We start from the raw sequence: 23,800 nt of genomic DNA, 5'->3' as shown, positions 1-23,800 counted from the left end.
AACCTGCACAAGAGTTGTGAAAGCAGTGCAAGCCATGGAAAGTCCAGATAATTTGATAAATAGTGGGGAAGAGTCTCCAGCAATTGACTATTCTGAGACCTTTTGATCAATGAGATTCTAAGCATGTCCTAACCCGATGCACGTAAAACCACCAGCATGGGAAGACTTCTTAGTACAGAGTAACACAGCAAAACCAAAACAAAACAAAAAAACCCAAACAACAAAACCATCACAACCCCACTTCACCTCTGACACATTCTCCTTATTAGCAAAACCCAAGGATGTAGCATGTCTGTGAGTGGAAGCCCTCTTCTGCTCTCCAACCATTCCAACTTCCAGCACTTTCCTTCCCTTCCTTGACACTGTATTTCATCCTTGTACAAGCCTCAAGAACAGGGGAAAAAGAAGAGGAAGGAAAGTGGGGAGGAAGAGGTTAAAAAGCAAATAGCAGCCTGATTCCCTGCTGGTCTATCAGCACACACATCCTTCTGTCCTTTTCACATCCATTCCTCACAAAACAGCAAGTTTTCAGCTACATCACTGAGAGCCTTCTGGGTCTCCTGTCATGACATGATAAAGTTCAAGTGTTTTCTTTGTACCCAAGCAGACCCTAAGACATAACATCTGCTATTTCCCAAGTATTCATTTTGGATGATTAAGTGAAAAAAATGGATATTATTTGTTTGAAAAAAATACTTAAATTCAGACATCAGCTGAGTCAAAAAAATGTATCATGAGAAGCAGGAAGAAACATTTTTCTCCCCCAAATCAACTCTGATATGATATGAAGCTGATCATTATCTTTAGCAGCTCTAATATTGCCTCAAATTGCTTTTTTCAAGCTGTGAAATACACTACTAGAACAATAAAATAAATAAGGGTGCATGAAAACTTGCATAAAATAGAAAATTCAGCAAGTGTTTTAAAAAATTTTTATGCCAAGAGGCACTGCAAATAGAGCACAACCTTGTAATAGCCACAAAATTGTTCTATTGTGACACACTTTAATTTAAATTAACATTTTGTAGCATTAGCATTTATTTTACAAGAGGAACTAAGGTTTCAAAATTTTATAATAGATTTTTAACTTCATACATAAATAAAGACTAGGGGGATACCTGATGTTCCACATGCACATGTTGTAACTTAAACGAAAAGACAGTTTTCAACACGCTGCACAAAATGCTTTTTTTTAAACAATCAGATTTCCTAAAAAACACACTGAAGTTTTTATAACTTCACACTTCTCAGTGAAAAGCTAAACTTTTCTCCCCTTATGCCAGCCTGACACAATGAAACTTCTGCATACATGCCCTCAGCAATGTTGGGATGAAATTAAGTATACAATACAAATATTCACATTCCTAAGCACAAGACTGAAACAATGCTCCCAGTGTTCATTTCAGTGCTTCTTGAAGAAAAAAAAAAAAAACAAAAAACTGACACCACCCTAGCCCGTATGTTTTCAGCATAGACTATTTAACCCTCTAAAAACAAAAAAAAAATACAAAGAATTCAGATGTTTTCCCATCTGAAAGAAAATACTGTGTAAATACTAAGCTTGGAAAAATATGCCACTCAGCAAACTATGGAGGTTGAAGCAACATGCAAAGCCAAAAAAAGGGTGTTTGCAAAATGGCAGCAGTAAGGAGATCACTGCACTAAGCTAAATGTGGTTTTTCAGAATTGTTCCATCAAAAGCTTTTGCGTGAGTTTTAACAGGCTAGTGAGAAAACCTCAGACATCATTTTTCTTTTCTCATTTAAAGGCAGATAAAATTTTATTCTTCTTGTATGATAAACACAACTGCCAAGTTATCTCTGCATTCTGAAAGCGAGGCTCATTTTTTCTACTATGACCATGTAGATAAAAATTGGCAAGCTGCTCTGACAGGTGAAGGCACTTTTATTAGGATGATAAAATGTTCAAAGTTACAATAATCATCTCTAGGGAAAAGCAAACCCTAAAAATCCCTTTTTTCTCAAAGATGAAAAGTGCCCGTGTGATAATTACAATGGGATTAAAACCTCCAGCAACCACCCCCCAGTTTTTGGAGAGCTTATAACCCTCTAGTTACCTTCTTGTATCACCCTGGTCTGCAAAAATTTGGATTTGTGGAAAATAAATGTAATATTTTATCCCCAGCAAAGATGGTATGGACACAGTCCCAGCTCCCCACGTTGCAGGGTAATAGTTTACATTGAGCACAGAAGCAGAGCACACAGAGCTCAGAGGCACCACAGCAGACAGCCCTGGTGGCACCCGTGGCCTGGGAGTCACCCCCTGACACTCTGAGGTTTAGCAGCTCTGTGACCAAATCAGTGCTACTGCAATTATTAATTAATAATAATTAAATACTTCCACTGAAGTACTTAATTCTGTGAAAAAATGAGATAAGGTGTTGGGGGTGTGTGTGTGTAAACATTCTGAGTGTACTGTGGATGTAAATGACAATATATTGAAGAGGAATTACAAGTATCAATCAATTCACTTGCCATCCCCAAATAAATATGTTAGAAAAGCCATCATTTATTACATTGTTTCCAGTTCTGGATCACTTATATATACCACATTATTATAGGCAGCATCCTTTGTTCCTAGCACCTCCTTTCTTTGAAGTCTTTCCTTTCATGATGGTAATTTCACAGCTAACAGATGAGATTATTATTTCTGCCAAATATAAATTAGGTTCTTGTAATATATGATTATATATGAATATTTCCATGAATTAAACACAGACTGAAATGAAAATATTTCCCTTCGCTAGTATTTTTCTGAAAACTGCACAATTTTTATTTCTCCTTGAAAGCAACAGCTGGTTGACAGTTCTATTCTTCCTGAATTTCAGCTTTGTTTTGTCAGCACATTTCATCATCTAATTACACAATTTTGGTTTATTATTAATGAGAAAGTAGGGCTTTTAAATCCATCTTCCAAATATATCCATCAATATTAATAAAGCCAGGTTTATAAAAGAATCAAGTTATTTTAATTAAAATGCAGGCAAGCAGGTTTTGATTGAATTGAAAAGTTGTAAAATAAGGTATGAAAGCATCTAAAAATTATGAATAAAATACAATACTAGTTAACTCGACATAACTGAGCAAGAATAACACAGCTGCTTAATAATGTGGAAATTATGGATGCAGCATAAGTAATGAAAAGTACAAAAAGCTGGAAAATAGCAAATCATCTCTCTTTTCAGTGATAGATATGTATTCCAAAACATTAATCATTAAAAACATGTTCTTAAAACTAAGGATAAACTCCTGATTTTGTCTAAAACGAACAAGTGTGAAATTTCACAGGTCAAAGTCATAACAACATCATTTTTATTAGGTTTTTCTTTGGGGTTTTCTTCCTATTTTAGTCAGGATGAAACTGAATTTCAGATTAGAATTTGTGCATGCAGCTCAAATTCAGTATTAGGAGAAAACAAAACAATAAGAAGTTTGCTGGCAGCTAATATCATACTCAGTGTTATTCACCTCAAAGTTCTAGCTAAAATTTCTTAGAAGTACACCATTTGCCTGTTTGCACAGAAACCTGATATCAGGTCTGACTTTATAATTATTAGGATGTTTTTTTATCATTGGGAGTTAATATACTTCAAAAGCTATTACTCAGCCTATAACTGAAGTTACACGTGCTGGGCAGAAAAGGCTTGGCTGATGAGGAAAGAGAAAAACCTAATGAGCAGACAGTGCTAAGAAAAGGCAAAGATGACTGGCAAGTGCAGATCTCACACACACATCCTCTGAACCAGCTGGCTTGACCAGAGATGAAAGAGGCTACTGTGGAGCTGGTGGCATTTCTACTCTGTGCAGACATACCCATTATCTTCCCAGCAGCATGTAACCAAACGTCTAGAGAAAAAAACTGACCAGAAGGTATGTTGGAAGCAGTCAAAAATGAAGCCCAGCCTGTATTTCTGATTGGAACTAACAGCAGAAAGCACACCATGAAGTCTCCTCTTCCAAGTCTGTAAGACCTTGCTATCATAAAATCCCATCCATCACTGTCCTAAATCCATCTGCTTCAAAGAATATAAAGCTTTCGCCTTTCCTTAACCATTTTTTTTCGTAATTTTCTTTTTTTGGGGGGTGGTGGTGAACATTTGGAAATTTTTCTTTCCCAGGCTATGTCCTCACAACAGTTATCCTGCACTTGTCCACATGAAGGAGACAAAATGCAAATAAAAGTCCAAGGTACACACCCTTGTTTACTGAGGGATATTTACAATTAGGAAGAATATTAAAGGATAGAGCTACCCCACTGACACTAAGAAGCTAAGAGACACAGTCAGTACAAACATGTTTATAAAAAGTGCTTAAGAAGTACACTGCTACTTGACCCTGCAGCTTTGCTGGTTTCAGGAGAGGTGATCTTGTGCCTCAGGAATGTCTGCCTTTGCACACAAGCTGAGGAAATAATTAGGACTAAGCTATATAGAGCTGGTGCTTTTATTTCCTAAATTCATATCATAGCATAAAATCAAGCAAACTGCAGCTTCAGAAAATGACTAAAAAAGAATATTACTTCAGTTAATAACTTTAAACTTACAGAAGAGAAAATTGTACACAGGTCTCTCTCAAACAGAAGAAAAGCATTCAGGATTTTTAACGTCTAAGGAATACTTTTCCCTCTTAAATGTCAAAGTGAATGTAGCTATACCCATAAAAAACCCCAAACCAGTGCTGCTTGTAAGGGTCATATTATGTCTTCCAAAGTTTTTACTCATTCATACCTGAAGTCAGTCACAAGCTGTCCTTGTACATGCCTCTGCATAACAGGACTGACTTCCCCTTCCACTGCTGGGTATTTACAAGCATGCTGTCACTTTTAAAGGCTGCACTTACATTGAGGGAACTCAAAATTGTTGATTGCACTCTAAGCCAACACTATAAAGCTTGCTGAACTCATTCTTCCACAGCAGAGACTGCTGCACATCTCCTGGAGTGCAATTAATAGGGAAAATGTGTGTGTGTCCTCTCCTCCCCCGCCCCTTAAAGGAAATTTTCTCACAATTGGTTGCTGGTAACAAAGGGGACATCAGCAACACAGATACATCACACACCATCCAGGTTGGTGCCCAGATCCAGAACTCCATAACCCTCTGCCATAGAGTAACACAGCTGAATGCAGGAAGAATTCATGGGAATTTTCCTCTGACAAAACTATCCCTACGAAAAAGAAACAAGCAACTGAAATATACAATAGAGGTAATTTTCTGTCTAGACAACATAGCTAATGTGCAGGCCTAGCTTGTAGGTAAGACAAAATGAATTCCAAGTGTTAACACTGAAAATGAGCTGTTACACTTCACAAAGGCAGGCCAAAAGTACAGAGGAAGGTGCATGTAATTCAAACTCTTTCTTTTTTCATTACAGTATCATCTAGAAAGCAATTTATGTAAAAAGACCCCATTGGGCTGTACCACTATAGGGAAAACACAATCCTCAGCCAATTTTTATATTTTTAGTGTCACTGTACTACAAGGCAGTAGTATTCAGCACAGGAGCATGTGGATACAGCCACTTTCCACCAAGGAAGATCAGGTGAAAGAGGGCTGGCTTCCCAAAAAACATGCCACGTTTTTTCTCTTTTTTACAAATGATAAAGATTTTTACTTATGTAATGTAATCCTTACATAAAATGTAATTACTTATGTAATGTAATTATAAGTAATAATTTACTTACATAAGGTATGTTTACTTATATTGCTTCTCAATTTTTGTAGTCTCCCCCTGCACCCCATATTCCAAAAAGATTATTATTGCAGGCAAAGAAAGAGATTGAGTAATTTAATTAAAATCTACAGGGGATGAATCCCAGAGACAGGCTTAAATAAGATCCTTTAAGTTCCAATTCACAGATAGTAAGCATGTACATCAGAACTAACATGAGGAGAATGTTAGGAGAAAGAAATTACTTATGCTTCAAGTATCCTTAAGCACTTTGAAAGTACTTTGCTATCCAGAGAAAACATTGGGAAGTCTAGATGTGTGCTGGTAAGATGGAGCCTGTCGGACTATGAATGCACAGAAAATATAGACAGTATTTCCTCAGAGTTATCACTTTTAGACTACTGATCCTCCCCAAGTTTTCTGCTGATATCATATACTTTTTGAAACCATCAAGTTCGTAAAAACATAGGTAAACTATGATGAAACAAACTACAGCAAATACATGAATCATGCTACTGCTGAAACTCAGCAGATTTTTGTTCTATGCATATGGACAAGCTATTTATAAATTTTTACTTCCCATCAAGCTCAGTCTGATGTCAGTTTACAATAACAAGCTAATGTTAATGTTTTCCAGTAATTTTCACAGTGCCATTTAACTGCAAGTGCCCCAGCCAAGGTAAACTTAAGGGCAAGGAAAGGGCTAACTGCATAATCAGAGAACAACATTAATGAATTTTACAACTCTGTTTGGAACACTTGGAATTCTACCTGCAATACATTTCTCTTTCACTCCCAAAGTTTAATCTCATTAGCCAGCTGATTACATCTCCCCAAAACTGCTCAAATACTGCTTCTGATTTTAATTAGCTAAAAAGCTTAATTGCCTTGTGGATTTTTTCCCCCAGACAAACAAGCATTTTACACTATCACAGAAAGCACCAGACTCAAAGCTATGAAACATTTCCTGAACTCTCATAGGCTCACACACTTCATTTTACAACCACCAGCATCATGACAGATCAACTCTATCTCAGAAAACTCATCAGTAACAGACAAGTTCCAAAGAAAAATGGTGAAATTTGCTTCTCTTCAGAGGCATTAGGAAGATCTGTTCTTTAGTGTTCTTTTTCTCCCTCCCTCTTCCACTCACATGCAATTGGTAAGATGTGTTTTTGACAAGAATGTCAACAGTAACAGTTGTTGCACCAGGAAGTTTTTTTGAAAAACAAGTTCTTCCAACTCATTTGCTAACTTATGACCACCTTCTCCAACATTTGTACATGCTTCCCTTTGATTCTACTGTGCCTATACCCTCCATATACCTATATTATATACCTTATTCTACTATACCTATACCCTGCATCCTGCTGAAGCTTGACAACTTCAACCCTCCTAGCAAGGCTTCTAAGGAAAGCAAATTCTCCACTCCTTTCAGTCACATGAGCTGTTCATTTTAGCAGAGGCCTGCTATATACATTGAGCAAATCTTAAATTCTTTTTAGGGAAAGGGCTCAGGGAGGACCAGCAGCACCTGATCTGTGGCAGCAACAATTCCCAGGAGAGAGGGCCAGTGATGATCAGCTGGATGTGGACTGTTGTGCACAAGCTGTTTGCAGAGCTCGAGCCTACAGAAATCCTCTGGCATTAAATCCTTAAAACTGGCAATGAAACAATGACCAGGCAATGGACTCATTTCACTACAGGCCAAAGGGGCTCAAGCCAGCTGAAAACCTTTCTGCACTGGTGATGCGATGACCTACTGGGATACTTCATACCCTTTTTCTTACAAACACCAAACACGAGGTGAGCACAGTATCTCAATGGGTTCTTCAGTGTTTTCCCTCTTTGCAATCAGTACCAACTTGGTCCTGCTTGAGTTCATCCCCACCCACCACTCAACAGACAGTATCTTGTCACTTCTGTATTTTACTAGTGGCTGCAATCCCAAGAGCAAGCACTAAAACCAATAGTTCCTTCAGTTAACAAATTAAACACTTTCCATTTACTACCTTTAGTTAACTAAACTTCATTTCAGGAAAAACAGTTTTCAGTCACTTTATAGACTGAGCATGGCAGAACAGAAATAGGTAGAAGTCACCAGCTCCCCTCTCTCATACATTCCTGTTACTTTGTTGACAACCTCTGATAAACTATAAAGCTGCAAAAAGGTGTCACCCAGGATGGCTCCTAACCACATTATCACAGTGTTGCAACCCTTTTCAGAGCCCTGGATATATCTGTGCCATATCCTGTCCTAAATCCTGACCACAAATTAGCCAAGGTCTTGATCATCAGCAGACTTTGCTGCAGATTGATAGTTTATATTAAAGGATTCTCACATAACATACCACTTTTGGGGGTGAACAAATAAAATTTACTGTAGAATTAAAACTACAGTGGAGTGCATACAGCAATAAGAAATACGATGGCTTCAAATACAGTCAAACCTTAAAAATATTTCAATTTGGCAAAAAGGACAACAAAATGAATTATGACATCAAATGCTAGACAAGATGACATCAGACATTACTGAATCCATGAAGGTAGCTTAGTAGTTCATTTAAATTACTTACTGTGAGTTAACGGCACTTGGAAAAACACTAGAATCTTACTTGAAAACAAGTTCCCTTCTTCCCCCTCTCCAAACAATCCTTACCCTTCTTTGTACACTTTATCCGTCTTGTTGACCTTACAATACATTAAAAATTATCAACCTGCTGCAAAAGAGGAGTCGACTTATTTGTTTATTTATTAACTTCACGTTAAGGAGGAGAAGTGCTCTCCCAGTAAGGAATGTATAACAACAGAGTAAAAGCTTTTTTTAAAACAGGTTAAAAGGTCTAAATAAAATACTTACTGATGACACTGCAGTTTTTCTTCCAAAAATCTTTGATATCCTCTAACAGATAACACTGTGTACAATACTGAGTATGAATATTTTGTATTATAAACCAAGAAAGGAAAAAAATTTCCTCAAGTTTGTCATTTGGTTCTCTCTTTTGGTTACTGGACAAATTGGACAAATACTACAACTGCCACGCAAAGTAACACTTCTTTTTCCTGGGAAAATCAAGCTAACTACAGAAAAAACCCAAAACAAGCTTCTCTATGAATTAAATTATCAGTATGTGACAATAAATGCCTCCTGCTCATTGCATGACACCAAAATTGAATGGCACTGTCCATTATCCAGGGACACCTCTGAAGTGTTTATGCTTGTGTATTTGCAAATCTGCAATTCTTTTGAGGATTTTTGTGGATGACCATGGTACTGTAACTGCATTCAGCAAAGTTGTTTCTGTAAAACCCCAGGGATCACCCATGCAAATAAAGCCATTATAAGCCCCGTTCATCTACTGACTGAGTGAAAAAAATAATGGACTCCCAACTTCTTAGTCTGTTTTCCTATTGTCCTACGTAATCTTCACAAATATGAATGAAATTTAACTGAATTAAACTATCAGACTCAGACAGAACACAAATTACTCTGAAATGAAAAGGCTGATAGAAAAACATCACCAAAACTGAACTAATCAAACAGCTGATGGAATAAAGTGTCAAAGCCTTCAGTGGTTATAAGGACTTCTCTGAGGAAAGCTGATTGTTAATATCAAATCCTACCACACTCAGAGTGAAAAACCCAAGAAGTTACTGCAGTAATAATTTAAGAGCTGGACATGATACATTTAACAACATCTGCAACTCAATTTAGACAATATTAAGGCTGAGATAATTTATTTGGACCATGTGATCACAGAAGCTCACAAAGTTCAAATGAAATGAACTTCTTGTTCAACTGTTCACAAAGTACCACATTACAGAATACAGGAAATGCAATTAGAAGTATTAATTCTTAGGTCAGATTAGATTAAAATTACAATGTTGTATATTCAATGTATGTGAAAAGTCTTATAAATAACTTTTTACATATCTAAGAGCACAAATTGGCTTTTCAGAAAAATGAAACATGAAGAACACGAAACAACTCTCCAAGGGTTACACTGCTTTGTAGTTCTATTTCCTTCTTTAATACCATGTATTTCTCACTGATACCAACTTTTTTTTTTTTTTTTTTTTTTTTTTTGAGAAAACAGTACTATGCTTTTATTATGAAAGGATATTACAAAGACAGCTTTTTTTCTCCCCAGTGATCTCTGAGTGCCAGAGACACCATATTTTACATATTTTAGAACTAGCTAAACATAAAATGTTCATTTTGGCTTTCCTAACATCTTTCTTTCACATTTGACAACAGAAGACGCCTGATGCTTTAATATAATTTTCTAATGTCTGACATAATACAATAATCCAACAGAAAAAACTAGGTCTAAGAATACCACCTCATCAGTTTCTAATAATCTATAGAATCTACTTTAGTTTGATTAATTTCAAAATAATTTCTTGCAATATGGTAATTCAGAAGTATAAATAATTGACTCTAAAGTATATATAAAAAAAAAAAGTATAAAGTATAAAAAAGTATTACTATTGTTGGAAGCATTTCTTTCTTTTTATGGTCACTAGCATCACTGCACTGAAGTCCTGCCAGCTCAACAAGTCTCCTATGCAAGAGCAGCTCCCAAAGGTAATTTCCAAATTTCTATCCTTTTGAAATGCTTCAGGACTATCTCTGGGCTGTGATTTTGTGCTGCAACATACACAGTACACATCTAACAAGAAACACATGCTGTATGTTTTATATCAGGAAATAGTAACTGTTAACAACAATTTGGCAACAAGATGTACATGTGAAGTCTTCAGGACTGTTACTAAATCTTCCTCAGGGTTTTTTGGAAGTAGTACCCACCAGATGGGAAAATAGCAACATCACCATGACACACATGTATTACTACAATGCTAGTAATTACTTTTTTTATTAACATAATAGCCTAAAAAGTATGAAGTATGCAGGGTGTTTCACAAGATACTGACAATATAATTTAAAATGGCATATTTGTCTTGAGTTTACCAGGGTTCAAAAGTGACTCTATTTCAAAGAGCAAAGGCTATGTCTGGTATTTCTTATGGCACAAAACGATTCAATAGGTTAAAAAATTCGAATTAAAAGAAACAAGTGAAACACACAGATGAGAATAGTTCCACATGTACTTCCATTGGAAAAAAGTTATTGTTGGTCTCTACAGTTTCCTGTTCTATCAGTGGTGTCTGTCTTACCAATGAAACACGACAGTCATAAAATCAGAGAAGACTAAATGGAAGATTCTTGCAATCTACAAATGTGTGACAAGTACATAATAGGCATATTGTTTGCTATAGAAGTGTTTTGTGGGGACCAAGTGAGTTGGCTGTTCCAACCTTAAACTATTTTTTTCCTTGAAGAACAGCAACTTAATATTATAAAGCTAAACAAACACATGCATTGGGACTGTGGAAAGAAAGAAAAGGTGCTAAGAAGCCTTATACCTAGGTCATAAATATTTAAGAGCTTAATTTCTAAATGGTTTCTGTAAGTAAAACAGAAGCTTTAATTTTATTGCTGTTTGCATTGTTAGTGCACCAAAAAAGGACACATCTGATTTCCAAGGCTTAAAGCTTTCCCAACAGCCACTTGTGACACAAAATCCTTTCTGCATCTATGGAAATATGTGTCTAAATTTGAGGGAAAAAAATAATAACCATTGCTTATTTTCCACAATAATAACGGGCCAGAGTGAAGCACTCTAATATGGATAGGTCTCCTGCCAAAACCAGACCAAGATACTGTAGATATGAATCAGAAGGATAAGCTTTAAAATAAACATCAACACACACTTGACAGCACAGTAACAGATCTATTGCACCAAGCAACAATTTACCAGGACTCTTTAAGAGAGGACGCAGTCCAGAACAGAGCTATGGAGGAGTAAACACCAGAAACAAGAGCTGGCAGGAGGGTGTTGATCTTGAGGGTGCCAGGGAAATGGAGAGGTGCAAGCCTGAGAAGGAATGAGGGAGGACAGAGAAGCACCACCTGGTACCTATCATGCCTCAAAAAGCCTCATTCATTCTTTGCTTGCTTGAAGTTGTGTGGGAGGTTCCCACACTCCCTAACATCAAGGAGACTCCAATGATCCAGAGACAACTGGCACCTTTTATGAAAGGAAGAAGTAGAGAAAAGGAGAGACCTGGACAAGCAATAAATCAAGAAACATGCTTAGCACCCTCTTGGCATCTCCCTTGCCCTCTTCTGCAGTCAGACCACACCAAGCCTGTGTCCAGGACTTGACAAAGGTTCTGCAGGGTACTTCAAGTCTTGGAGCTTCACTGGAAGCTATATTTTTTGTGATTCAACTTAGAATACATGCTACTCATTGAGGGCTTCAGCAGCAATGCCCCAGAACTGAGACCTTGCTACCCTAGAAGGTGAAAAACAAATGTTCTTTAAATAGTGCATTGGTCCTTTACACAGCCCCTCACCTGAAAGCAAAACATACTCATAGATCCTTACAGTAAGACACCACCTCTACACTTCTCAAAAAACAAAACAAAAACAAAAAAAACTCACAAGAACCCCCAAACCAAAACAACCCTCCACCACTTATACAAGAGTAAGACAGCTTCCTCAAGTTAGTCCTTCCCCTTCACAAACTGTCTGTCCTGGGTAGTTTCTTTATGTAGCTTAAATTTCTGTACAATCCTTTTTCAGCCTGGACATCCATTTCCCATTCTTTTCTGGCCCACGAATAAACAGCATCAAAGGAACACATTTCCAGAGTGTGCCACCAGTTCATATTCAGAGTAATTTAGAGCCTCAGTTAAAAAAAAAAAACAAAAACCACTTGAAGTCACATGTGAAAACTTCCTACAAAATTTTAGTGCCATAAAAATAAATACTTCATTATTCTAGAATGTCTACTTTTCTGAAGTCATTGAATCCAAGAAAAAACTGTGGTAAAAAACACTACTGAAAGAAATGCCTGTGATGTATAAACAGGAAAAAGAAAGAAAAAAAAAAAGGTAAAGCAAGTAATATGATTTAAACTTGACCGAAGCAGGAAAAAGTATACTACATTCACACAAAACCCTCTAATTTGACTCATGAAGACTCTGAAACTGATTTTCATGCCTTGGAATAGTGACTTATTCCTAGTTGGTGTTTGCTTTGTACAGTTTTCTTAAATTTCCAGGCTTTTTCTCCTCCTGTCCTTTTAAGTTTTTGTTCTACTATTTGAGATTCTTGTATCCTGGCATTCAGTGTGGCTGTCTTTACTAAGTATCTATCCACTTAAAACCACCCATCCCCCTTCATTGATTTCTCCCATCCAGCACTCTTCTAAATGCTGATTTTTTTCAGCTTCCTTCTTTTGTGGAGGGTAGTTTGCTTTCTCAGATGAGAAAGCTTCCAAAGACCACAGAAAGCACCTTTCCACATTTCTTACTAGAGCCTGAACTCCTGAAAACACAGCAAAGTAAAAAGCTCTCACTGTTTCACTGTTCCCAAGTATTTTTTTATACATCCTCAAGCAGTCAGAACTTATAATGGATGGGTGTTTTAAAAAGAGTATCCAGGAAGATAATCCAGGATTAGGTTTGGTTTTTGTTTTTTTTTTTTTGGATCTGAAACTTTTAAAGACAGTTTCTACATCAAAAGGAAGAGAAAAAAAATTCCTTTGTGGGTGGGACTGAAAACATGTTTTTAGAGATGAAAAACAAACTCCATGAAGTACTAAATTAATACACTGTACCACCTAGGAGATATATTATATATTCAATAGACTTTACAAGTTTCAACTTTTCCTTTCCCAACTGTAAAAACATCCTCTGCCTGTGACAGAATGATAGGATTGTTTTCCTGACTAATCATGAGAGATACTTAACGATTCATAATACAAAACAGGTGCAAGAAATATGCATAGAATTGAACACTTAAGAAATTCAGACTTCACAAGGGTTCAATTGCTCTTCTGGGAGGTCTAAATCAAGTTAACCAGAGAGTATCTAAAATAGTTCAACTCTCTTCAGGAAGATCTAAGTGGTAAATAGTAAAACACTATGCAGCAATATTTGTTTTCTATATCTCTGCCATCTAAAATAAAAATGAAATTTAAAAATCTATTCATTTTGCAAATTGTACCTATAGGAGAATTTCTCTTTTCTTAGTTTAATCCCAATACTTCATGAAAGTTGTGCTGTATAATTACATTTACATACAGTGCTTTCAATCACTGCAAATTTTTCCAAGACTTATCTGGAGAAGAAGCTGAACACGAGTGATGCTTTTTGCCTGTAACTAAACACTAGGCAAGATACCTCACATGGCTGCACACACAGCCACCCAGCAATCTCTGCTAGCAACAAGGGTTGCAGGAGCTTTGATTCATTAAGGAGTGGTACTGGGTGCACTGGATCAGGGAGGCCAAAACTTTTGCATAGCAACTGCTTGCCATGCTCACAGTAACAAGCATCAAAACCACGGGCATGGGAGAGAGGGAGCATGGATGCAGGAAGTCATCCATCCCACTTTACAGAGGGGGAAACTGTCATCCTATCCCCACAGAACATCCCTATCCAGCACAACCCAAACTAGTCCTGATTATAGTTACCTCTCAATTAAAAGCAGCAGGAGCCTTGTTGTCACTAACTGGTGAACATTGCCCATTCTGTACAAAAAACACACTTTTTTTCCTAAACTGCAAAGATGTGAACACATGGTTTACAACAATGGCATTGCTGTGTACTCTTAGCAGCTGTATGAAGGAACTCAACAACAATGCAGAAACTGAATGAAAATAGCTAATGAGAGTTTTAAGAGCTGTCTAAATTTATGCCCTTTTGAAAACGAGTGATATGGCTTAGGAAGTCAGAGACAGAATATTTGAGAGCATTACTAATTACAGTTAAAGCAACTTCAAAGCAATGTCCAGTCAGCAGATCTGCCCATTCAATTAGCAGAACCACATGAGTTTCTGAAAAAAAGCAGCTGGAAGAAAACCTCTGGCAAAATCTCATCAATGATTTTCTTTCAGAGACTGCATGTTCCCGTTCTTGGACCTTAGATGCATTCATAAATATAAATCTTGTTCTCTAATCCATACTGTCTCCTTCTTTCAGTGTACCCATATCTAACAGTTAATACGAATTTACAACATGAAGAAATGAGACAACTGTTATATTATTGCCAGCTATATATAAGTGAATATGTTTTCAACTTGACATCAATATTTCTTTTCTCTTTATACTAATCTTAAAAGGCTTATCTTGAACGCCGAAAACTGAGCTTAGAAAAGAAACAGCTGGAAGTTCCATTAAAAAACATTTAATTATAGAAACAGGTTTGTTTCTCTGATCTGTAGATAATGTAACATTTGTTTATTATACTGAGTTTTTACAAGCCAATGTTCAACTGCTATACTTCAAGCTTTACTGCCAAGTGAAATAAAATGTAATTCACCATAGTCAATGTTTCTGTGCTACTGAATACAGCAACATAAACAATATGCTGCTTCCCCATTCATTCCCTCAGACCCTAGAGATCCTTTGTCTTCAAAACAAAACAGGAAAATAATTTGGTCGTTGACACCCCTGCTGGTAATTCACATAAAGGATTTTTAGGTCAAGCTAGTAAGTAGTATATCTCTCTCACACTCAGCCACATGGACCAACATCCAAAAATGACCTTGAAAATCTATTTGCCTAATTTGTCTCCTGTTGTCATATTCTCACACCCTCACCACTGGAGTCTGTGGGTTGTTATTACCTGTTCAGTCCTGTAATAAAGAAGGTCCCATGATTGCTTGCTAGTTCTTCTTCATGTATTCTTCTTTTCAGCTTTATTATCAAATGCTCATATTTATTTAAATGGCCTTTATTCCTCTGAGTAAGTGCTCAAGTATTAAACTCATAAAACAAGAGAGTGATAATAATCTCAAATACCTGAAGCTTGACCTTCCTTTGTAGCAACTTAAGCTAAAATCCTCCTCCTCTTGAAGGAAAAAGGCATCCACATTCATTATGCAGGCTCTACTTTCATCAACAACAATCTGTCTTAATACAGCTCCTCTGGATAATTAAACTAACATGATGTTTTCATCATAAACTTTCAACAGTACAACCATGTACTTAATTTTTATCTTCAACAAAGTCATGTCTCTACATCTCTGGCTCAAGAATAAGCTAAGACAGGACATGCAGATGTTTCTCCAGCTGCTTGGTCTGTCTTCCTCTTTTTCCTAGGCTTGTGCTCCTGGTCCTTGCTGGAAGCAGCACACTGAGTCAGACAGATCTTTACATGACAGAATGGCTACTCTGAGGTTATGTTCTTGTCCTGAGTTTCTTCCTGCTTTACTGAAGTCCCCAGCCTTCATTTAAATCAATTCCTCTATCTTTAAATAACTTCTTCCATCTCACCACTAAGCACCTCCAAGGCACTGATACATTTAAGCATATGCAAAGAATTGATACAAAGTTCTACCATTTCACTAATCTTGCTGTATTCAATAAACTCCTCAAAGAAAACAAACAACAAAAAAACCCCAGAAAACGGAAAAAAAAGAAGCAGTAAATCACTTTCATAAAAGCCCTGAACAGATGGCAGAAAAATATGCCATGAACGTTTTTAATCATATTACCAATACTTTAATACAAGGTATATAGATTCCCTAGTTTTCAGACAGATGAGTCCAATTCTACAGGGTACAGCTATTCCCTGAAAAATAGTAACCTGCTAATTTCTTGTCCCACCACAGCCATTGAGAAATGTCTTGTATGTTATTTCATCTAATTTAACTCAATGTAAATTAAGTAAAGAGTTACAAACCCCACCATCTCCTATTAGGTCTAGATTTTGTCACATGCAACTGATGAGGTTGATGTAACTCAGTCTGTTCTTTAGGTCTGCAAGAGATGCAACAGTACCGTTGGTTTCAAAAGAAAAAATAAAAGGTTCAAAAACTCAAACCAACATTCCATGCTCAAGACTTCACATTCATATGCTGAATTGTTTTAATTACTGAACATTAAAAAACCAAACCAAAACAACAACAAAAACACCCAAAACCCAAACCCACTTCTTTGAACCAGCCTACTGCTATAATACCAATGTGGCTAACTGAATCTACAGAATTTTCTGGAAAATTGCAAGTGTTGAGAAAATTTCAAGAGTAACAATTTGTGAAGAATACACTGATTGCTGATTGATGACACTGGAAAAAACATTAAACTGGATTTCCATTTTTATACTCATGAAGTTTTAACCCTTCATCAAAGCATAATGAATTCTGTTCCATATGCCTCTTGCCAGTTAGATTTTCTGTTTCTTTAAGAACAGGTCATGTGAACCCCTTGGACAGAAGGAGATCACGCTCTTCTCTAGCAATGCAAAACATTGCACAGGGAACAAGTTTCAGGATAAATCAGGAGTGACAAAGCAGTAAGTGGGAAGATGGCAGTGAGGAGAAGAAAAGCTACCAGCCAGACCACAGGCTGGTAGGGAATGGAGAGAAATATTCCCAGAGACCATAGAAGAACAGGCAGAATTTCCATTACTTTGAGCTGCAGCAGTGACCAAAACCGGTCACAACAGGAAGTGTCCAGCTGCAAGGAAGTGAAGTTTTTTATTTTATTCTGTGCAGCTGATTGCTCATATAAAGTGCCACCAAATAAGTAAATAATCTTCATAATTGTTCCTCTCTGGTATGTGCAGCTGCACAAGCCATGGGAACTTCTATAAAAAGCTGTATTTTGGATAGTACAATCCACCTTCTTTTTGAGGCTGCAAAAGAAGCAGCAACAAGCACATTTAAACAGAGTCAGGTAGTTCCCTCCCTTCATATAAAAGCAGCAAATGGTGAGGAAGAAGTCACTGAATACTCCTTTATCTCACTCTGTGCCCAAAAGATGCCAAAGGAAACAAAAAATACTCTCCAAAAAGAAATAACTGCATTGTGAATGGGACTGACACAGGAAGCAAGTGTCTTTTGCACTGTTCACCAGTCTCAAGCTAGACACTGTCAATGTTTAGTTATAAATCCACACAAGACCTGCAGGAAGTTGGTTAGTGCTTTCAGCATTTCAGAAGTGACCAAAGAGAGGTATAAAAATTAAACGAGAACATAATGCCTCTTTTTAATAACCTTCCTTTATCTGATCCTGTGTGTTCTAAAAATGAGTAACTGTAAGCTTGCCAAAGTGAACATGAGGAAGATCAAACTGATAATATACAAGATAATGACCCAGTTGATGTGCATTTCATTTGGAAAAGAAATAAACCTTAATAGCAATTACATCTGCTTAATTGCAGCTGTCCAATGAATTGTTCTTGATATGACCAGTATGTAAGGGTAGGTACTCTCATCAGACTACAGATTTTTCCACTGCACAAATGTGAGAGAGATTTCTGGAAAGTAATGAGAGCAGAATTGTGACCAAAAGCTCTAGTCTATTCTACTTTATTAATAACAACGGGTTTCTAGGTCTATGCACATTGCACAGACTTGGAAATCCAGCATTCATCATGTAATTGAATCTCACAAGATGCAAACAAAACCTGAAGTCTAACATGTGTTTTCCTTGGCAAATCAGTCTGAAAGTGCATGCACTTGGGAGGGTTTTTTAAATCATAATTTACAACCAGATGAACTAAAGGTGCTGTCTTGTTTTCTGGGCAAACCATGGCTACAGTCCCTGTAACTTCCATTTATTTTAAAGCACCCAAAGGAGGAGGTTAAAGAACTAGAAGACTCAAGAGGTCTGTGTGGAGAAACAGGGCTGTGATCTTGTTGGGATCTTGTTGGGATCATGGAGACAAGACAGGAGAGCTGAAATTTTTGGAGTGCTGCAGTGGAGGGACACAAGCTCTTTAGGAAGGGCAGGTGGGGAAGATGGGAAGACAGGAGTTACCCTCTATGTGAGAAAACAGCTGGATTGCACAGAGCTCTGCCTGAGGATGGATGAATAGCCAGCTGGGAGCTTATGGGTAAGGACTAAAGAGCAGGTAGCAGACTAGTTAGATCCATGATTAGGAATTACACAGGCCTAAGCTTTCTCTCCCTAGCATGGCCAGAAGCTTACCTTCTTAGGCTCTATTCAGTATAAAGAGTAAGTGTACAGAACATGTTATCTGAATTGTATATAAACACTGTTCAAAGTTTCAATCACTTACTTTAAATCCAAGTAAAATTCATGTTTATAATATTTAGCCCTTTATTTGCAATAACAATCTTAAAAACAAATTTGAGGGATTTATGTTCAAAGCCATTTTGATGGTTTACAGAAGAGTATCTGCAACAATAAAAGCTATGAATGTTAAACCCACAAATCTATGCAAACAAAAATTAACCAAGTATAGACTGACAGAAATAAAAAGTCTGCATAGCTTCATGAAGATGCCCCAGGATCACTGACAGGATAAGAGAACCATCAAGAAAAAAGAGAAGACTAGTGGGAATCTCAAGTGATCATCCATTAATCTCCCAAAAACTTATATACCTGATGGCAGATCCATCTAACTTTTCTGTAAGTGTGGAACAGCAAGGCAAAATGTTAGAAAGTAGTTTCCAGTAGTTAAATTCATATCTGACTGTGTTACTGAACTTAAAAAGAAAAGTATACCTTTCAGACATCAAGTATCAGTAACTCCCATTTTCCAAGACAAAGTATTTCTGTAGAAATTTCTTGGAGGCTACAGCCAATTTTTGCCCCAGCCTTTTCAATTTCCTCTCTGCACCCTCTTGCTCCAGGATCTTCTTACTTTGTGTTGAGTGAAGAATTCTTAATCTGTCCAAGCTGGTGTGTTATTACACCTTTTATCCATTTTGTATTTCCTTTTTTCCTGCCTCTTGAGTTACATTTCATTTCCATGTGATCTTTCTCTATGAATTTTAAATATAATTCTACCTCAAGCTTTCCTAATGTTTGGAGGTCTTTGATTAACTCCTGACTATAGCAATTCCTCAAGACAACCAGGCTTATTGTAAATATACAGAATTAGACAAACTGAAGATGGAAGAGTTTATAAACATCAGGGTTAAAAACAGTTTTATACAGGTGTTTTCTTTACTGTAGTTCTAAAAGACCATGTTTAAAGTGCTGTCTATGAGACTAGGCACTTCTGCAAAACCACCAGAATTAAAAGAGAAAGCAGACCATGCCCCTGTCTGCATGGCTTACATGTATCACCATGAATCAAACTAGTACAATGAAATAACCAATTGCAAGTTCAGGTTATTGAATAAAACACTCCTGAATTAATTACAACTTAATTCTGAATTTCTCAGCTGTTCTGAACTAATGGAATACATATTGCAGGAATTCCAGCTCTAAAGAGGCAAAAGGTCAAAAAACCATTTCATCCTCTGATAAGGATACCTAGCAATCTTCCCAAATACTTAAAGTTCCTTGGCAACTGCCAAAAGTCAAGTTTCACAATCACATAGGCTTCCCTAGTTATAAATTTTGATACACTTCCAGAAGTCTGTACATAATGCTCTGGACATGCTTTACCTTTCAGCTGATTAGCTAAAAAACCCCTAGAGATCTTAAAACAAAAGATGTCAGAAATATTTCATCATTCAAGATGACCAGTAGAAGAATTGTGCATTTTCTTGTGGATTACAAACTCAATTGCCTTGTCCTGGTCCCCATGCCAGTCAAGATTATGGAGCAAAGTACAGAGTGCTCATAAAGGAAGCACAAAGCAGAGAAAATATTTTTCTCTTATTCAAGGCAATGTATTTACTTATGATACAGAAATACTCCTTGAAGAATATCACCAGTTTGAGAAGAGTTACAGAACACCAGTATTTCACCAAGATAATTCTTTAAAATAATTCTTTTGTTACACGTGTAACCCATAAGATTATTCTACTCTTTTGCACATTCAATGCTGCTACCTAAATTAAGCCACAGTTATCACACTGGGGTGGAAGAACTGTTTTGACTTAATAAAAGGATCTGAAGTTAAATGCAACACATTTGTATCCACTGTCAAACATCCTTGTCAGTCTCAGTATTTTAAAAAACAGGCTGTGTTTGGACAAGCACTATATGGTGAATTATTTTTGAATTATCTTTCTATAAATTAAGATTTGGCTCAAAACAGTTGAAGCAATTATGTAACTCTGAAACATAACAATGATATTTGGCACTGCCACATAAGCTCTAAGTCTCAATAATTCCAACTTTCCCATTTAAGACTTGACAGCATGTGAACACTGAAATAAAATATCAGGCAACAAACACAGTCATAGGTTCTGACTAATGTGACTGAACAAACAAAATGAAATTACTCAACTACATTTTCATAAGACACTGGTCTAATATTACTAGAAAAAATAAAACCTTAAATAATTATTATTTATGCCTTTTGTACAGACTCAATGTTTTTGGTAGGGATTTTTGTTTTTGTTTTATATCAAAGAGAAGATAAATTCCCTACTGTGTCACAGAAATGCAGTGCAAACAGTTGTTAATACTGTCAGATCACTGTCTCTTCAAGTCAGCCTTTATAGAAACAAGGCTTTAACCAACAATTCTGCTATATAACTTTCTGCATGTCAACAATCCTTAGCAACAGCTTTGCAAGCCCTGTCTTACATTGACAAAAAAGAAACTGAAACCACAAATTCAGCAACCCCTGAAAAGTCTCAGTACTTTGCTCTTTGTACTGTTTACAGCAGGTGCATGGTAACTTGGTGCTAAACTACCTGGCATTAGTGTTTTAGAGGTACAAAATCAAACACCCTCACCTCCTGTCTTGCCCATCTTTATCACCCTACAGTAGTTCTCTTGAATGTTTTGTTGTCTTTAACAAGCAACAGACAGTTCACCATTTCAGTTATACACTACATTTGATTAAGTATTAAATGAAGACTGCACAGCCTTGATTCACAAATCACAAATGCAAAGTTCTGGGTAAATGTGAGAGACTAAACAACACTGCACTGTTATGATAAAACTGACATTTTTTTAAAGAATGTCTTACTCTGACAGCACCTGTCTTTCCCCTGTGTAATACTAATTGCAGCAGATGTTCCTAGTAACTGCCCAAAACTGACAAAAGATCACAGTAAAGCCCTGAGAATATCTCCTTCCTCACAGGTATGGAAAAGAAAACTCCCCTCACTTATATATATAACAATGTTAACAACACTGGATTAAAAACCAGATCATACTTTGGTCTCTTTCAAAATCATCCCCCCAGCATTATTTTTTTCCAGGTCACTGAAAAGAAGGCAGTGTCTTTATACACTACAGCCAGCCCATACCCTCATGACCAGGGCTATCATAATTTTGGTCTTAAGCAAGCACTTAATTCTCTCAGTTGGAATAACTCTCTCTTTCTAACACTTAAGAAGGTTCAGGAGTGATGTAACCCACTGCATTTGCACAGGTAATTTGACAATAGCAATCTCTTTCCCAAACAGATGCAACAGCTCACAGGTCTAAGCACGTGCATACATACAGGGGCATGGACAGGTTTTCAGAGCAGAAAAAATTGGACACAGTCATCCAACACCTTGCAACAGCCTTCACTGTGACCAGTTGTCATCCAAATCCAGATTTAATTGGCCAAAACCCTTTACATGTAAAGTTGATAGTAACACCTCTCTAGGGACTTCACTCATTTCCCCATCCTAGGTTTCCTGTAAGGTCATGGTTTTAAAGGGAAATAATAAGTTGGAAAAGATATAAGGAAAAAACAAACCAAAACCACACACCCACACAGAGTTTACAGGGGGAATGTGTACCTAGAGTGCTTGCCAACTAAGGCAGACTAACAGAGCTGGTCATGGACAATATGGCTTTGTTGGAGAATTACTTGTGAAAAACAGGCAATAAAAATGGGTAACTTATTACCATGATACCTTAAAAATCAAACACAGTGAACCAACTGCCATAAACCAAAGCAGTGATATATGGGGAATGAAGAAATTTCCAATTCCAAGCCAACAGTGAGCTGTTCTCCAGGATGTTTTCAAAAGAATACAGTATAAAACTTACCACAACTTGTCCTGCAATCTGACCAGAAGCTGCTGGTGTAGCAGGAAAGGCAAATGAAGTAATACATAAACATGTAGGTGGGTAGCAAGTCTCTAAAGACAGAATATTATTGGTGCTTATTGTTCAGCTTTGACTCAGATGTGCTCTGTGATTTTGGGCAAATCACATAGATCTCTCTGTAGAAATGTTTAGATAAAGATATTACCTCAAAACACTTTAATCTCCAGAAATGAAACTTTATATGACAGTATATATTGGTATTTACAGCTTACAGCCTTCTAAAGATAGCTGAAATGTGCATCCCACATTCATCATGAGAGAATCCATTATGAAGTAGTCTTCATAAAGATTTTGACAATGTGTGAATGCTCAACCCAACTCCTTGCATGATATCTTGCTGTGAAGTATGACAAAAATCCCCCCCAGAAACCTTACACAAGAAACAAAACAAAACAAACAAAAAACCAGCCCCCCAAAACTTACTTGCAGAAGCGTTCCATGAATATTATTCTGTCGTATGCAAGGACTGGTAGAATCTGGAAGCCCCTTCAGCAAGGACAGCACAGTTTGTGGCACTTCATTTACCATAACAAATGGAACCAGAGCCCGACCTGACATCTCACGTGAACGGTACACAGGAGAGCACCCACATCTGGAAAAAGCAGAAATACAGATTTTCTTTTTTTGTCATTCAGTTGCAATTATTGCTGTGCCTAGAAAAACAACCCAAAGGATGATGCAAAGAAAAGTAGGTATAATTTCTCACCAACCAAATGTACCATCTTCCTTTTCAATAGTAAGAAAGTATTGCTTAGAAATGCAACTCACACTAGAGCCATGTTGGAAGGATTTTTTTTCCTTCAGAAGTTCCCAAGTTTACATAAAGTAAAAAGAAAAAAAAATAATTTTTAAGAATAAAAAGAAAATACACCATTATACCATGAAGCAGGTACATATATGGTCTCATTCTATCTTTCTGGACACTTATGTTACTTACTATACAACAATCATTCCAATATATTATGACTTTGGCTTTCTACTGCTAAACTCCATGTTCTTAATGAGATGTCTCCATAAGAACACAACATGTTGTCTACTGGAATTTTAGGCACTATCTTCCACTGGTTTTCAAAACACATTTAAAGGCAGAAAGTAAAAGACAAATTAGAAAA

At 36.8% G+C, this 23,800-nt stretch overlaps 1 protein-coding gene across 7 annotated transcripts in view; it reads right to left on the bottom strand.

The window, feature by feature from the left end:
* Nucleotides 1-23,800, bottom strand: part of THADA (THADA armadillo repeat containing) — a 166,607-nt gene that overhangs the window by 65,059 nt on the left and 77,748 nt on the right. For all 7 annotated transcript variants that reach the window (XM_071739456.1, XM_071739457.1, XM_071739451.1 and 4 more), the window contains exon 29: nt 23,112-23,280. In XM_071739456.1, coding sequence (XP_071595557.1) covers nt 23,112-23,280 — 169 coding nt within the window. The remainder of the gene's footprint in view (nt 1-23,111; nt 23,281-23,800) is intronic.

The sequence above is a fragment of the Heliangelus exortis genome, chromosome 3 (assembly GCF_036169615.1).
Source record: "Heliangelus exortis chromosome 3, bHelExo1.hap1, whole genome shotgun sequence".
NCBI classification, from domain to species: domain Eukaryota; kingdom Metazoa; phylum Chordata; class Aves; order Apodiformes; family Trochilidae; genus Heliangelus; species Heliangelus exortis.
This window is presented reverse-complemented; position numbering and strand designations above follow the sequence as displayed.